Genomic DNA, 17,458 nt, shown 5'->3' on the forward strand with positions numbered 1-17,458 from the left:
GATGGGAACCAAAAGCCTCTCTCCTAACCTTTCTGTCCCCCTCCCCCAAGGAGGCATGACTGTGGCGGGAAGTAGAAATGCCTGGACATGCCCCTGAGCGGGGAGTCCTTGGGTGTGTGATGTCTGTGGACTGGCTGATTGGAAAGGTGGCCTTGCCTCTGGGAACTGGGGCTGGGATGCCAGGGGCCTGAACCCCTCCTCTGACCTTGGGACACTGCAGGGTCCCTCCTCCCTCCTCTTCTCCCTCAGCGATGTCATCTGTGAAACCTAATTAGCACAGCTTCCATTTCTGCAATCTTTTAACCCTTTCATTGATTGTATGGCCTGGCTCCCTTGACAGATTTCTGCCCTGGCTCTGATTATGCTGATTTTTAGTCTGTATGATCTGAAGGAATATGATTTTAGAATGTAATTCCAATTAATCAAAATGAATGTGGTAGGGACATCACATTCAGTGCTTTGGGAGAGTCTGGTAAGTTTCAGGGCCTAGTGTGTGTGTGTGTGTGTGTGTGTGTGAGAGAGAGAGAGAGAGAGAGAGAGAGAGAGAGAGATACAATTTTATGACAGGAGTCTCAGTGGATTCCTCTCCTTTGCCTTGATTTGCATGGATGAGACATTATATGCTTTTTCTCCCATTGTTTAGATGACTAATGAGGTCTGTTGCTTTTCCGGTTTTAATTTGAAAGTGGTGTTTTGTGTTTTTTTTTTATCTGTCACCTGTATTTAAACTCCTAGGCACTGTTTTGTAATGATATCCAAAGAGACCAAAACAGCACAGATTACAAATTTGCTGACTTTGTGTTTAATATGGGCTTCTGTATAAGTAGATGCCACGTTATCAGGCTAGAATGATGGTGAGAAGAAATACAATCTCTCTCTGACCCATGGTGGGATCCCATACATTTACATTATAGAAGAGTATACTTGGCCAGAAAGAAAATCATTAACCCCTTTAGCCAAAGCAATATCCCTGTTTTAAGTATTTACTTACATAAAACTCAGGTTCTTTCCTACTTAAGTCAAGGTAACTGTGTTTTTAAGAATTCAGGAAAATGCTTTCCAAGGTCCTCTTATCCTTTGTGTTTGCTATCGATTCCTGCTTGTTTGTAGAATCATAGGGGCCTTGGGACATAAATATTACATACCTGCCCCAGGCAAGACAATACTCAGGTCATCCTCAAAAGGTAACTTACTTCTTTCTAGAAATCTTAAGAGATAAAAGCATCGTTGGGGCATCATTACAATGGATCATTTACTTGGGAACTTTTTCCTAATATCTAACATAACATCTTTCTTTTCTGGTCTTGTTCAGAAAAATAAAAGTAGTTAAGAGTTCCAAACACATCCTCTTCTGTGTTTCTAAAGAAGGTTTTGAATAAGTATTGATATTAGCGTTTATGACTCTGTGTTGAATAAATATTGATATTGATATTAGCATTTCTGACACTGTGGTGTCAAAAATAATCAGCCCATTTTCCCTCTAGTGCTTTAGAGAGACGAAGGGGAGGGAAAAGGGAACTTTTGTTAAGCAGGTTATGACTTACTTCAAGGCTCTCAGGCTGCTAACAAATGGTCCTGGTGCCTTGTATGTAGATGGGTTTGTTACCTTAAGACTGTGGGAACTGTTGTGAATTTATTTTTAATTGCTTGTTTTTAGGTGCATTTTGACCAGTTTAAAGAAGCATTAATACTTATCTTGTCTAGAACTCTATCAAATGAAGAACACTTTCAGGAACCAGGTAAGGACACTACCTGTTTTCTCTACATTCCCCTTTCAAAGTTGTGCGGGGAAGAATTTGGGGACCTCGAAGCATGTCTGTGAGAGATTTGGGGCATCTGCCTTTCCCAGATTGAGCAGTTATTTTCAGTGACTTGTCTTTTGATATTATCATAAAAGCCTTGCAGCTGTTGAACACTAAAATGAGACTTCCTACGACAACGACGAATCGTGGAAGAAATAATTCGATTGTTCCTAGGCAATATGTCAGGTGGTGGGCAATAACTCATTCCTGGAATGAGCAGGGAAGCCGCATGATACTCCTCTGCCCTTATTTCCTGTGTGCATGGAAGGATATGCTTGGGGGCTCGGGGGGAGGGGAGTTTTGCCTGAAAGAAGAAGGGTGGCCAATCTAGAGATATTTTTATTTAGTTCCCAGTGAATGGATAACACTCCACTATAGACATGATTGCATTTTATTATAATTGTTTATCTCTCTCCCTCAAGTGAAAGTTTCTTGTGGACCATTTGATTCATTTTTATATTTTCAGGGCCTAGGAGAATGCTTAACCCATAGTAAGCATTCATATGTTAATGGCTTTAATATATTTCATTGAGTTTTAAAAAGGCACCATAGATTATAAAACACATTATTTTATGTGTATCTAAGAAGAAAACTTGTTGCCAATTATGGTAAAATAGGATTAATTGTAAGACACATCCTAATTTCACTGTTTAAATCTAGGTGTGTATTTGTGTGAGAGTGTGTGTGTGTGTGTGTGTGTGTGTGAGGGTGTGTGTGTGTGTGTGTGAGAGTGTGTGTGTGTGTGTGTGTGTGGTGAGAGAGAGAATCGATGAAATATGGTAAACATCTAAGGGAAAGTTTAAACAGTGTTGAAATTTGAATTAAGTATAGTCCAGTTTTATCAAATCAGTGGTTATTGAGCGAGGGCTAGAGTTTGACTATAATGGGGTATGAGGGAATTTGGGGTGGTGGTGATGAAACTATTTAATATCTTTACTATTGGTGGTAGTTACAGATTTCATGAGTTTTTCCAACACACAGAACTATGCACTAACAGGATGGAATTTACTCTGTAAAGATTTTTATTTACCTTAATAAACTCTACTTTTAAAAGAAGAACATCAAAAATATCGTCCAGTTTTTGAAACTGAGGAGAAATCATTAACATTTCCTGCTACGAGGAGTCATTCACTGTGACCTATTTAGACAAAGCACAGATGGGAACTCATTTCTTATCCTCACTGGTGATCCAGTTCTTCGTCCACCTTCTGAAGTGCTCCAGATTCGTGTCACGTGTGTGAATGCTGTGGTTAGCACTGTTGGATTCCGGGTCTACTCTCCCCCTTTTGCAGATGGTGACCACCCCTGGGAAGGTTATCACCAACCCGAGGCCTGCCGGAGCCTGGGAAGCCCACAGTGAGCCTGGGAGGGAGGTTATCACCTTCCAGACTAGCATTAGAATTTCTGTAGGTGGCCACTGCTGGAACATGGACTTTTGCTCTTCTGGGGCCTCCCATTTTATTGATGTTTTTCCTCATTTAAGGTTGTCTGTCATCTTCATAACAATAGTGCAATATCTAGGGACCCTGAATAGAGCTAGGGTGACATCACCACATTGTAGTTAACATGAGCATAGGTAATGGAAGCATAAGTTCCATATTATTCTGGAGACTGTAATGTGCTTTTATGCAGGGTTGGAAGGGGCCGCCCTGCTACCAGTCCACATGATCCTTTTGCTGCCCTTTCTTCAAAACCTGTACTGTCCCCTGCCAGGAAATTGTCATAATATATATACAGATTTGTGGTGACCTCAAATGTGAAGGGTGTACCCTACAGTTGTGCAGTGTTGGGACCTACATAATGGGATAAGGACATAGACGGTGGCTGGCTGAGCTTGGTAGCAGCTTGGAGATAACGTTTATGACTCTGGCTCCAGATGGTGATTTGAGAGTTCTGTGCATGCCTTGCTGCTGTGCTGGCCGAGACCGACTTGGACAAGTCTTCCAGGACCACACACACAGGGATTTTTATAGTGTTGCTGTGTGCTCCATCCTTTGGGTAGGCTGGCGCAAGCCTTTATTACAGAGCTGCCCCGATTCCATGTAATGAAGCAGAAGAGTACTTGTGGGTAGCATTTCATCCAGCATTTATGTCACTTTGCTGGCAGGATACAGTCCAGGCTTCTACCTCACAGGAGGCAGCGAGGCAGCCCTTCCTCCCACATTCCCCGCATTGTTCCTGAGCATCTCTGCTTGTTCTGTCTTTGCCCATCTCTGTCTGGCTCTTCCAGTTGTGTCTGAGGATCGTGCAGTTCTTTCTACTCAAACGTTCTCCCACACACTCTAAAATGTGACTCTACACCCACAGGCTGAACGGCTGACGAGAGACAGAGAAAGGTCAGGACTCAAATCGGTATATCCAGAGGCCACCCGAATTCACCCCCTCCTTTCCCTTTGTGAAAATAGCTGTCCCTTAAATCATAGACCATATCATTGTCAGGCTGGAGAGAACTCTGTCATTTTTCCATGAGCAAATTGAGGCCTGAAGAGGGACGTAGCTTAAATTCTCACAGATAGTGGCAGAAGAGGAGGCTGACGCCGTACTTCCAGGGGATGTGACTTCAAAAGCTGTTAGGTTCAGGGTGTTGACACTCAGATGGATGAGCTGGGGATAAACTGGTCCTTAGTCAATGCAGCCTGGCCTGGAAGAGTCGGACAGAGGCAGCAGGAAGGCGTGAATAAGAGTGAGTTTCACCTGATCATTAGTGACAGGGAAGCCTGTGCCCTCAGCATTATTTGGCTGTTCAGTACTTAATTCATTTTCTACCATGAGAGCTGTGGTATTTTTGTCTTGCTTTTTGAAATCAGTGGATCTCCTAGACTTTGGAAAATGACTAAAAACATAGGAGGGCCATAGTACCTACATAGCCTTAGAAACTGAATAGGATTAATATTTTATAACATCTATGATTTTTATGCATTAAAAATCCAAGATGCTATACCAGATCATAATATAGAAAAGCCAGCTTGATGTGGTGGGAAGAGCCTGGAGCCGGGAGTTATGAAATACTGTCCAGGCCCTTCTAAGTGGGTGGTCGCTTCGTATGTAAAAGTGTTTGTACTGAAAATACTTAGAATACCTTCAGCTCCAAGATTGCATTGTGTTGTCTCCTAATATCTGAATGACATTATCTACTTTTATGAAAAACGTAGCTTTCTGTTTCTGTAAGGTTTTACCTAACATAAATTGATACTATAAAGTTTTGCTTCCTAAGACAGATGCCCAGTATATGACATGCTATCATATTCCCCTAATAAGAGGCAGTTACCTATAAATAATACAAAAACGAAGCTATTACAGGATTTGAGAGGAGATGGAATTAAGTCATTATTTCCATAGTCTTAGTAGGTTCTGCCATTTATATCTTCTTTCAGGTACAGTTTCTTTATGTTTAGAATTAGAAGGTATGCTTTCAGGTACAGTTTCTTTATGTTTAGAATTAGAAGGTATGGACTAGATTATTTTCAGCATCCTTTTAACTCTGATATTTATGATTCTAAATTTTAGGAAGACAGTGTTTTCTTTAAAAAAAAAAAAAAGCAAAAAATAACCACAACAACAATATGACAATATAATGAAAAATACCGAAATTCAGATAAGGGCAGAAAAATGGATTGGGGTTGTAGGGAATCCTTTTGTAAATTCCAAATGATTAACATTGCCAGTGGCATAACTCCCACATATCTACATCTACAATTTTGTTTTTAAATTATTTTCCTGGAAGAAGTGAGGGACAACAACTTAATTATTAATCATTTATTCAGTTTGCTACGGCCTTGGAGTAGAGGATGCTTGGATGGAACTGCTGGCACAGGCTGTGAGCTGCGTAGCATCAACATGCTGCCTGGATCTGCCTTCAGAGAGTCTGTCCTCACTTGATGCATCTTGCGTTAGATTTCTGCTCTGTGGTCCATGTTAGCTAATGCAGGCAGCCCTTTCTTTCCCTGAAATGGTCGTTGTAAAATATCTTTCCTTTGTGTATCTGGTGAGGGAAAACTCAGGTTCAGAAAAGCCAAGTCAGTAGAAAAATAAGACTAGACATGGTTTTGGTTCTTTTGTAATCAACCTTCCTAATTCTAGGAACCACCCTACTTTTCATTATTTTCCTTATATTTTGAAGAAGTTATGACTATAATAAACAGACACCCTTCACTCAGTTGGCTATAATGTGCCTTGAAGTGGGCCTGATGACCAGACACTGTGCTAGATCCTGAATTGCAGTGATTGAAGATTTGGGTTTGTAGCTATCTTCAGAGGCCTTGGGCCAGGCGCTCCTGTTTTTAAGAGTTATTATACAGATAGCCCAACAGGCGTGTTCTGCTGCCCTCTCTTTGGTTAAATAAGATAAGGAAGAATTTAGACTCCTGTTCCCTTGTATCTGTGAGATGCTACCAGTAAGGACCAGAACATTTCTCCATAAATTAAAAGCAAAATAGCCCTGGCCGGTGAGGCTCAGTTGTTGAGTGTCGTCTCATGCACTGAAAGGTTGTGGGTTCAATTCCTGGTCAGGGCACATGCCCAGGTATTGTCGGGTTCCGTCCTGGCTGGGGTGCATGCAGGAGGCGACCAATCCATGTTTCTCACATCAATGTTTCTCTCTCTCTCCCCCTTCCCCTCTCTCTAAAATCAACAAAAAAATTTTTTTAAAACCAAAATGAAACCACTACCACTATCACTACCAACAACAGAGGAGAGTGTGGGGAGTCAGTTCATGAGGTCAGGGGGGACAGGAAACACTCCCACCCAGTGGTGGTCAGGTAAAATGGTAGGACCTTCTGGAATTATGAAAAACATTAGGCACCAAAAACTATAAAGATGCCTTTGGCTAGATTTCATACTATAGAAATAATTATGAATGTGTACAAAGACATGTATATAAGGATAGTCATTTAAAATAAGGAAAATATATATCAAGCATAAATATTTGATAATGTATTGGTTAGGCAAATTATGAAGTATCTGTATAATCAAAGACTAAGCAGTTACTAAACTGTGCTGTAGAAAATACTTATTGTTATGATGATTTTATTAAGGGTAAAAAGGCAACCTTTAAAAAATATATGTGTGCAAAAACATATTCATGTTATTTAAAATTAAATCAATAGGGGTGGTGAGAATTTTTATAGTGAAACAGTTTACTCAGGAGTTCTGCTGATGTTGTAAGTTCATTTCAACTTCAGTGTATGGGAAGGTTTCAAAAGGAATGATCGATGATCGTTTCTACAAGGAGCTGTAGAGCTTTGCTGTGTCCCTTTCACATCAGCCCATTGCCGGAGGGAAAGGAAGAGAAAACGAGGGCAGTAATGAGAGGGAGGCAGCTCTAGTTTCTGAGATGATGGGCTGGATAACATCACTATGCTTTTGCCACTGAGCTTACCCACTACAAAAAATGAGGTCAAGGAAATTTGCTGGGAGATTGAGGGCTGTGAGGTTCTCCCTGACTTTGCTGCACTGGGGCCCCATGTGGGTGCTCTCCCTGACCCCTGGCTCCTCCCAGGAGAAGGCTGGAGAAACAGTCCTATCATCATTATCTACTCAAAAGAGTTTTCTCTTGACTGATCTTCACCCGCAGTCACCCTCCTGCATGCTAACCTTCCCCTCCCAAATCCCTCCCTGGCAAGGCTATTCTGAGCCACCCCCATTACCTCTCCGTCTGGACACAGCTGTGTTCTGGCAAGATGCCTCATCGAGACTGATCGGAACTGATGCCCTTACATCCAGGGAGGACCCGAAAGCTCCAACTGAGCACGTGCATCAGCAGAGAGGAGGAGTGGGAGCACTGTGACATGGGCCCAGAGGCTGCTGCCCCAGAAGGGCTGTGTGCACAGTGTGGGGTGATGGTCCTGCCTGCGGAGGACCTCCCGAGGGGCTGGGAGCACCCTGCGAGGCAGAGGAATGGCGGGTCATGTCGGAAGGCTTTTCTGATGTCCTTTTTATGTTTGTTCTCTCTTGGCCTTTCTCTTCCCCTCCCCTCCTTGGGACAGCCCCCACCTCACTTCTTTCCACCGTTCAAATTCAGCTCTACCCTCCTCTCCTCCTTGCCCCTCCCCCCACTTTTCCTTAACCTCTTGGTCTGCTCCCCCATCTGTTCCTCCTGGTCTGACTTCCCCTGCCCTCCGTTAGCCTCTGGGTCTCTGCCCATCTTCTGTTCTCACCTCCTTCTCTGTCAGTCTCAATCTGTCTATCTCTCTATGTCAAGCATGTCAAACTCGCGGTCCATGGGCCGCATGTGGCCCACAATATAACGGTATGTAAAAAACGTTTTAATAAAAATTTCGTAACTTCATTTTTACAATATCCTGTTATACATAATTATTAATAACGAACTACAATGTTCACTAATGACTGATTACTATAATCGTGTTGCATTCATTTCCCTTATGTGCCTTACGCACAGGTGCACCATTTCCCTCCACTAATACTAGCAGTGAATGTTTTAGCAGCCGATGGCCACGTCATTTGTCTTGGACTGACTTGTGTGGTGTGTGCAACAGGAAATACTTCGCTTTCAGAGAACAAGAAAAATAGGTTTATTTGCGTTACGCTTATTTATTTGTGCAGTTATTCAGTGTCTGGCAAGTTAATGTTCAAGAAAAAATTAATTTCTATTAAAATGTTCTATTATTTTATGTTAACGATTACTCATTTATTGCAGCCTTTTGTATTTAGCATGTCTCTATTGAAATAAACCTACGTTTCTACAAAAATTGAAGCTTTTTTTTTGCGGCCCACATAAACTTAAACCTTGTTTATTTGGCCTGTGTTAGCCTTTGAGTTTGACATGCTTGCTCTATGTCTTTCTCCATCTGGGTCTCTGTCTCTCTCTCTGTCTCTCTCTGTCTCTCTCTCTCTGTCTCTCTCTCTCTCTCTCTCTTTCTCTGGCAGTCACTATTGATTGTCTTGGTCTCCCCTTTGATGCTTTCTCTTCCCTGTTCTCTCTTGTAGAACCCGGCATGGCTGCACTCACTGTGTGATACCTGTGTAATGGTGCAGTCAGAGTAGGCGAGAAGGTGGGGATGTGCTGTGGGCTGGGCAGTGCTCATTTGCTGCACGACTGCTTTTTCCCAGGGAAGCTTCTGGAGTGCTTAACCATTAACCATTGCACCCACTTCATTTTTGTCTTATCTTCACATAGACTTCAGGACTCCTGTGAGCGGGGCAGAAGTGTAGTTTGGAGAGCCTCAGACTAGGGGTACCCCTGTGCTTGAGGTCCTTTGGAAGGAGGTACAGGCCTGGGAGTGATTTCCTGGGCTGACTAAATGGGGCAGGAAGGGAGGCAGACAGCAAGGCCCTGCATGAGCAATTCCAAAATAAGAATATCAGCACCAAAAAGGCAGGGCTGTCTTCTGCATCCTGGAAATACCCTCATTTTAGGAGCAAGGAAATTTGATTTAAAAAATGATAAAATACCCATATTATCGCTCAGTAGGTACAAGGTAGCACCATGGCCCGTGTTCCGTAAACAGGAGCTAAGGGACCCGGCCTCACACTGGAGTGCATCTTGAAACTCTGCTTTCACTTCCCATGATGTGCTCTGGATGCTGCTGCATTCCAGCTCTTGGGCTTGTGTTTTTGTAAACGGAGCATTGATTGAATGACTAGTGTTTAGGCTCTCGTGTAACTGTCTCAGCTTCCTCTGGGCCCTCATTGCTTTGCTCTGCGTCACCCTGGTGGCTGTGGCGGTTCTGGGAGAGGGCACTGCTCCGTCAGAGTTGGGGAAGAAGGGAGTAGGGACAGGGTTGGGTGGGGGGGTGTCAGTCGTTTCCCGGCCTGCAGCTGGCTTATCCCCTGAGGCTTACCGCACTGACAATGTATTTCAGTTTTTCTCTTATAAGTAGGGACCTTCTGGTCACAAGTCATACCTGTGCCAGGTGGCCCATGCTGCTTCTGGAAGGTGAACGTTATCATAGGTGCCTCTTCTTGGGACAGATGAGATGTGGAGTGAAGAATGTGGTGTGTGGGCATCCAGATTTTGTTTCATTTCTAGGGCTAGAAGGAATGGGGGTGTTTTTTTGTTTGTTTGTTGTCGTTTTTTTGCTTTGTGTTTTGTCTTCTGAAGTCTAATTAGATTTTTTTAAAAATGTTTTGCCCACCTGCTCCCTAGAGACTGTTAGTTGCTTCCATATTACTCCAGCAGTTTTTAGAAATGGAATCAAACCAAGTGTTTCGCTTATGGAATAAAGCCTAGACCAGTGATGGTGAACCTATGACACGCGTGTCAGAGGTGACACACAAACTCATTTTTTTGGTTGATTTTTCTTTGTTAAATGGCATTTAAATATATAAAATAAATATCAAAAATGTAAGTCTTTGTTTTACTATGGTTGCAAATATCAAAATTTTCTATATGTGACACGGCACCAGAGTTAAGTTAGGGTTTTTCAAAATGCTGACATGCCGAGCTCAAAAGGTTCGCCATCACTGGCCTAGACCATCAAATTAGCTCAGGTAGGATGCACCTCGTAATAAGGTCTCCAGGGTGACATCCAAGACTCCTCCAGGCAGGCAGGGCTTGTCTGCTTTCCTTCGAGGCCCATTTTTATTTGTAAGCAGTGATGACAAATAGGAGACATGGAAATGGGAAAGGAGGGGAAATGACCTAGACGCTTGGCAATGCAGGTAGGATTATAAATATATGTCCAAGGAAATAAAACACCGAGAGCAGGGCACTCCTTTATGATTGTGTTTGTTCCACTGGCGTTTCCCCTCTCTCCTTGGAGCTCATGATTGGAGCAGTTACGTACAGTTATGTCAAGGGAAGCAAGAGGATGTAAAATGGCCCATAGATAAAAGCGTTCCAGTATGAAACCCTGAACTGTGTAAGTTACATCTGGGTGCACTCATAAAATACATAAACTTGGTCTTCATTGGGCATGGTGGGGGGAGGGGAAGGCACTCTTCCATTCAGGTGTGTACGTGTCTTTAGGTCCCCAGGAGGCCTCCTGCTCCGTGGTCTGCTGCTAGTCTAAAGGCCTGGTTGAGGTTGATAAGGAGAATAATAGAGTTTTCAGATACTTAACAACAATGACTGTTGACCATGTATGTTCTCTCTGGATCTCCTTTTGCTCTCTTTCCTCTTTTTATCTTGTGAGTACAGTGATGCTGATGCTCTGAATAGGAGAGGGATGTGTGAGTGTGTAAATCTAAGAAGTAACTTTTTCATTGGTGTGATTGGTCTCATTCTTTATTGGTCACATGGGTGTCCCAATTATGCCCCAATTAATAAATTATCTGTCTAGACTTAGTGGGACAAACGCAGGTGACAGGAGTCAGCAATCACGGCCTGTGCCCTGGTGCTTCAATGTCTAAACAGCTGAGCCGAACCGGAACACATGAACACACGAGACAGAATCAGTGTGCAATCACTCAGGGTTTACTTACCTACTCCTAGTGGGTCCTAGGCTCCAGCAAAGGCCACCCGCGATGCACACCGAAAGACGGACGATGCAGACGGAGACAGGCAGGCGGCCGCACTTGGTTCAGGCCCCCACAGCAGAGCAGTCAGTCAGGGGCTTGTCCCACGGAGCGACGTGGAGTCCTCCTCTCATCAGGCAGGAGATGTCGACTGAAGAAAATCTGTTGCTTATGTAGCCAGTGGTCAACAACTTGTGTCTTATCGGTGTGGGCCAGACGGTGTGCCTTTGCTCACATCAAGATAGTGGGGTGTTCACCACATTTTGGAAGTTACAGAGTATTGGGGTCTTCACACAGCAAACATTTCACACACTAATCATTTCACACAGTAATTATTTCCACACATTAGAGGGGTTTCCTTATGACCATAACATTATTATAACAATGGGTAAGTTGGGAAATTCAGTATGAGGAAACCTTAATATCCCAATTATCCTTTGTGTGTGCTAATATCCCTATTCCAAAAAGATGATACTGTTTAATAAAGTTTCTCTGAAAATTGACTTTGTGGTATATGTACATTCTGTGAAATATGTTAATTTAAAGTTTGCTCAAAATTAGTTATAATAGTAAAATAAATAATTTTTTAAAAGTTTCTGGCAATACAAAAATAAGTAAGTAAATAGATTGACTCAAAACCCCCAGGATTCCTAATGGTTCACAATCTGTTACCTTCCGCTGCTTAGAAAAAAGCTGTTTCAAATCTACCCCTGCTCGCTGCGCAGCATGGGGTCTTGAGTAGTCAACAGCTAAGGAGTCGTTTCATGCACAGGTGGGCTTGGGTTAAATTACAGTGGGTTTTCTAACATGGATGCTGTGACCCTCCACTGCTTCTCCTTGGGAAAAAGTGCATTCGGAGCTCCTGGGCCACTTCTGTCCACAGACCATGGCTGTTGGCCCACTGGGAAAATCCTGCGTCCCATTCCTGATGTTATACGTCTTCCTTTTCATCTTTTCCAAGCCCCCATCATCCCTAATGGTGTATCTTGTTGTCTGCCAGTAAAATTTAAGAATATGTCATAAATTAAGGATGGTTCTGCATTGCCTCTTATCTGACTAGCATCTGTGGGTGTCAGCTGCCAACAAGTAGCTCGGGTGTCTGGGCCGATCCTGAATACTCACAGGCTGACACACTCTCTTCTGATAAAAGGTACCTTCATATGTGCATGCGGGTTTCAATATAAATGTTGTATGCCTCAGTACAACTGTAAGAGGATCGCTCGACCTAATACAATGAGTTGGCTGGGACTTTTAAAGAGCTGGGTATAAATATCGCTAGAAATTATAGAGCAAGCATAAGTACTTCACTCTGAGCTCTGCTGAGCATTTTCGGGATGCTTCTGACTGCATCTGTGAAATCTGAGCTTATACAGAGGAAGGGCAACGGGGGAGGGGGGCCGAGATAGTCAAACCAGGTCACCCATCCTTCCAGGGAAACTACCAAGTAATGGCGAACCCCTAAGGGTTTCAGTGATGATAAAGGAAAAGTTTCTCACTTTTCATTCTTAATCTCATCAGCCACCCTCATTTTGTTGGTGTGTGTCCATACCTCATCTACAAATCTACATGCATGAGTTCAGACATATCTTGTTAGGGCTGTCATGTTCAAACAGAACAGATTTTGTTCTCCAGAGAGACATTCTGTCTGTGTGGGTGATAAGAATCAAAGTATTGCCAGTCTTTAGTGTGTTAATGAAGTATTTTCTTCTTCTAATTCTGTGCAACAACAACAGAAAACAACCTGTATCTAAGATGGCATGTGCATAGAGTGAAGTATTTATTTTATTGCTTTAAAGCTGTTAAAGGGAAAACAGGATAGTTTGTAGTGGTGGTGGTGGTGGTGGTGGTGATGATGATGATGGCGATGGTGGTGGTGGTGGTGATGGTGGTGATGGTGGTGATGGTGGTGATGGTGGTGGTGAATGTTGAACCTGTGACACATTATGTCAAAATGCTGAAGTCCTTTAAGGTCAAGAGATAACTCCTTATGCACAAGTCTTTATTTTGTACACACTGAAACTCTTGAAGAAAGAAAAAACATAATCCACCACTTTTCTTAATGCATTTTCACATTTGCTATTTAATTCCACAGCGTTTAATTTTACAATGAGCTCTGGATGCCAGTTTTCGTATAGGCCCGTGGTCAGCAAACTGCGGCTCTCGAGCCACATGTGGCTCTTTGGCCCCTTGAGTGTGGCTCTTCCTAAGCCTTAGGAGTACCCTAATTAAGTTAATAACAGTGTACCTACCTATATAGTTTAAGTTTAAAAAATTTGGCTCTCAAAAGAAATTTCAATTGTTGTACTGTTGATATTTGGCTCTGTTGACTGATGAGTTTGCCGACCACTGGTCTAGGCGATGAGCTGTCATTAATTGATTTGGATCCGCTGTGTCAGTTTCTTTGTTCTGTCATCCTGCTTGTCTGATAGACCAGAAAGGAGGATGGTTAACAAAGGAGCCACTGAGGTACTAGAGAGGGTGTGTCTCAGACGAGTTGGTGTGAATACTAACGTTACAGTGCTGATGCGGTGTTTGTTTTATCATGACTTTCTAAGACTTCCTCCAGTGTGTCTCTTTGTTAGTATGATCGCCCCCTCTCCCTTTCCTGCAAAACACCAGCTTAACCCTTAGAGTGCGATCACGCTCCTCCTGTCTTTCGCCCAAAGTGCCGGGAGCGCTATCAAAGCTTCGAAATGGCGTCCAGTTCTAAGTCTGCTTTTATTAGTGATGATGATATTGCTAAATATGTCAATGTAGTAAAGGTTTCCTTAAGTTTTTGAATATGTAACTTCATTTACTTACGATTCATAATTTTTTTTCCTAAACTGCTGTAAAATCAGCAAAAATGCCTTGGCAATGTTAGCATAGTTCCTGGGATATTGGTTGGCACTCAAAGGGTTAATAAGCAGAACAAACATGACCCCTTGCTTTGTCCTGATCTTCATTCTGTACTTTTAACTCAATCCGTCCCTGCCAGCATTGCATCTCTCCCATCACATGCAGAGAGGTACTCGGGTGCGGTAAATCCTTCAGAATTAGAAGCCGTGCTCAGCATTTGACCTGGTGGCTCACACACACCCTCGGCCACCACAGCTGGCAAATGCTGGTGGTTTATTTTGGGGCTGGTTTAAGAGGCTGTGTCTGACGGCTGTGAGTGTCAGCTCAGGGCTGAGATTGTCCTGTAATGTGGCCTCAACTCTTGTCTCCTTGTCCAGACTGCTCGCTAGAAGCTCAGCCCAAATATGTTAGAGGTGGGAAGCGTTATGGACGAAGGTCCTTACCGGAGTTTCAAGAATCCGTGGAGGAGTTCGCAGAGGTGACAGTCATTGAGCCCCTCGAAGAAGAAGAAGAAGAAGAAGCAAGGCCTTCACACGTCCCGGCCGGAGACCACCATGAGGTAAGGGATCGGACAGACACATCCATCTGGACTGCAGGTGTGGCTGTCCATGACACCGCATGGCTGTGATGCAGACAGGAAGCCTGAGGGAGTTCATGGCTTTTCTCATTTACCAACTGCTTGCTAATCTCCTTACTTGCCTTTTGGACACATATGGCTAACTTTTCTATCGTTTGAATGTTTTCATCCGTTTCAGCTTTGGGAGAGCTGATGTTTCTGTGCATGCTTTATGTTTATACATTTTTTGATTCAGTTATTTCCAGATGATCTGGTGTCTGCTGCTTCTGGCTGTTCTTAGAAACAGTTCTCTCCTCCATGACCCTGTCATTTTCAGTTGTGAAAAGCTAACCAGCCCCATCCCCAAACAATAAAACAGCGCCCGTGGCAGGTAGGACATGAAGGCAGTGTGTTGAGGCCCTGCGAGAGCTGGCATCTTATCTCTGGTGGTGGGGGAAGCAGTTTTAAAACCTGGTCCTTGTCACAGCTCTCAGCAGTTGCCAGGGTTCTTCCTCCCAGTTCCGCGGCACCAGGCTCGTCTGGCTCTCCAGCAGTCAGATGCACCTGCCTCCCTCATCGCCCGCCTTTTCATGTTACACGTTGCCATCTTGTACCAATAAAGGAGAAGCAGTTACAACATTTTCTTGATTCTTTCTTTCCAGCTCATTGACTGGCATGCCATTTATAGGACATGATTGAATGTGTCATGCTGAGCAAGCTCTAAACACTTCTTGCACATCCGAGCTCAGCCTGGGGATGCAAGTATTTCAGATACTAATATAAACTGGAAAGAGACCAAATGTCTGTAGATTGTGGGTTGACTGTGTGTGTGTGTGTGCGCGCGCATTTCTGTCTAACGTCCATGTGCAGCTTCAGGAAGCTTGCTCCGTTAATTTCCCCAGCAATCAGACATAGAGCACCCTCAACTTTCCAGAATACTCGCAAACCCAAAGTAACGAAAGAGCCCAAGTCCTGAGCAGAAATGAAACCGGCCACAAGTACTGCAGTTTAGATGACACGTGACGAGTCTGCCAATCAGAAGCTTGCACCATTTTTTTAAAAACAAACAATACCCGATCTCACCCCACAAGTGAAGGAGCAGTGTCAAAAATGTGAGCCAGAACGGAAGAAAGGTAGCTAGAGAAGAGAGCGAGAAACCACAGAAATGGTGTCAGAGTCGTGTGGGTGAGAAGTGACAGATGAAAACAGAGAAGGCCGTGAGAAGCCAGAAGGAAAACGCCGTCTGGAACATCACAGCCCTGGGGGCCAGTCGGTCTGAGGCAGCGGCTACTTCCTGTCTTGGTTCAGTGGGTTTCAGACCCTTTCCTGGGTCCCATTGAGAATGTAGATAGGGCCTTTTCCCCAATGAAACACATTCATTCACATGCACCAACATGTTGCATATACAGTTTCAGGGAGGCCAGTAATTTGCATGCTTCAGTTTTTACAGTGTTGGTAATATTTATCTTGCTGTCAGGAAGGGCATCATTTTATTACACAAAGTCTGTTTAGTGACCCCGAGTCCTGTGGCATGTGTCTGAGACACCTCTCTATGGAAACATGGTTAAAACATGTCTCAACACTTTAGGAGGTAAGCTTTTGTTATTTGGAGAACACTTTTAAGACGGGCATCTCCCTTTTCCAGCTATTTTGAGTACCTGAGGCATTAGTATTTGGTGTTAAGAAATGAAATGATTGCTTAGTTTTTTTAAAAATATTTTTATTGATTTTTAGAGAGAGAGAGAAAGAGAGAGAAACATTGATGAGAGAGGAAGTCATTGATTGGCTGCCTACTGGGGATCGAGCCCACAACTAAAGCATGTGCCCTGACTGGGAATTGAACAAGCAACCTCTTGATTCCTGGTCGATGCTCAACCACTGAGCCACACCAGCCGGGCTGATTACTTAGTTTTTAATAAGATAGTTTCTAGTTACCACCTGGGGATACCCAAAAAGTTCTCGGGCAGAGCTGATTTTGTTGCTGGCAGTATATTTCTTACAGCCTTGTTTTATCTTATCTACTGACTTCCAGTGAGATTTATTGTTTAAAAAGTGAGAGTCTGGTTTCATGTCTAAATAAAGATAAGGTTGAGGCCTGAGTCTGGGCAAAAGATTGGAAGGGAGTGGGGAGAGAAGGAGAGAGAGAGAGAGAGAGACAGACAGACAGACAGACAGACAGACAGACAGACATTGATTGGTTGCCTCCCGCACACATCACTACCAGGGGACCAGATCAAACCTGAAATCCAGGTACGTGCCCTTGGCTGGGAATGTAACCCGAGACCCTTTGGTGCTCTGGCCGAGGCTCTAACCACTGAGATGCTGGCCAGGGCAGGTATGACCTTTTGATGCTAAATATAGAAACTTTGGTGTCCAACTACCCACCTCAACCGAATAGCTAACAGAGGCCTGGGGGGGTCATTTCTCTCATTGTCTGCTTCCCGAGGACTTCTCCTGCCTGACTTTGATGGTCTGTTATATCCTCCCCAGAAAGCCTCCAGGAGTTCCAGTTACCGCCTCTCACCCTGTCTTTTTAAATTTGGGAAAGTGGACTCAAACCAAAGCTCATCGAGCTGCTCTCTTGCTTAGAAATGAAGTGTTTGGGGAGCTGAATGGAACCTGTCAGTTTTCAGATCAATTCATCGCTTTAAAAAATGAGAGCGTCCCAGGTGACATTTTGGATGTTCCTGTTGGCAGTGAGACAGGCCAGCCCCAGCTTTGTGCGGTACCCGTGGTCGTAGGTCACAGCCACGGATACCTGCAGCCTGCTGGCAGTGTCACCAGTGTGTCCGTCTTATACTTCTGGGCCCGGATAGCAGTCCTGTTCCCTGGCCCATTGTCCTAGTAG

The 17,458-nt window shown here is 43.7% G+C and overlaps 1 protein-coding gene across 8 annotated transcripts in view; it reads left to right on the plus strand.

The window, feature by feature from the left end:
* Positions 1-17,458, plus strand: part of NIN (ninein) — a 99,940-nt gene that overhangs the window by 19,990 nt on the left and 62,492 nt on the right. For 5 of the 8 annotated variants that reach the window (XM_014465629.2, XM_023763873.1, XM_023763874.1 and 2 more), the window contains exons 3-5: positions 1,658-1,739; positions 12,277-12,366; positions 14,432-14,613. In XM_014465629.2, the coding sequence (XP_014321115.1) occupies positions 1,658-1,739; positions 12,277-12,366; positions 14,432-14,613 (354 nt within the window). The remainder of the gene's footprint in view (positions 1-1,657; positions 1,740-12,276; positions 12,367-14,431; positions 14,614-17,458) is intronic. The other 3 variants (XM_006100231.3, XM_006100233.3, XM_006100234.3) reach the window with 1 other exon arrangement.

Source organism: Myotis lucifugus, unplaced genomic scaffold (assembly GCF_000147115.1).
Source record: "Myotis lucifugus unplaced genomic scaffold, Myoluc2.0 scaffold_304, whole genome shotgun sequence".
NCBI lineage: Eukaryota > Metazoa > Chordata > Mammalia > Chiroptera > Vespertilionidae > Myotis > Myotis lucifugus.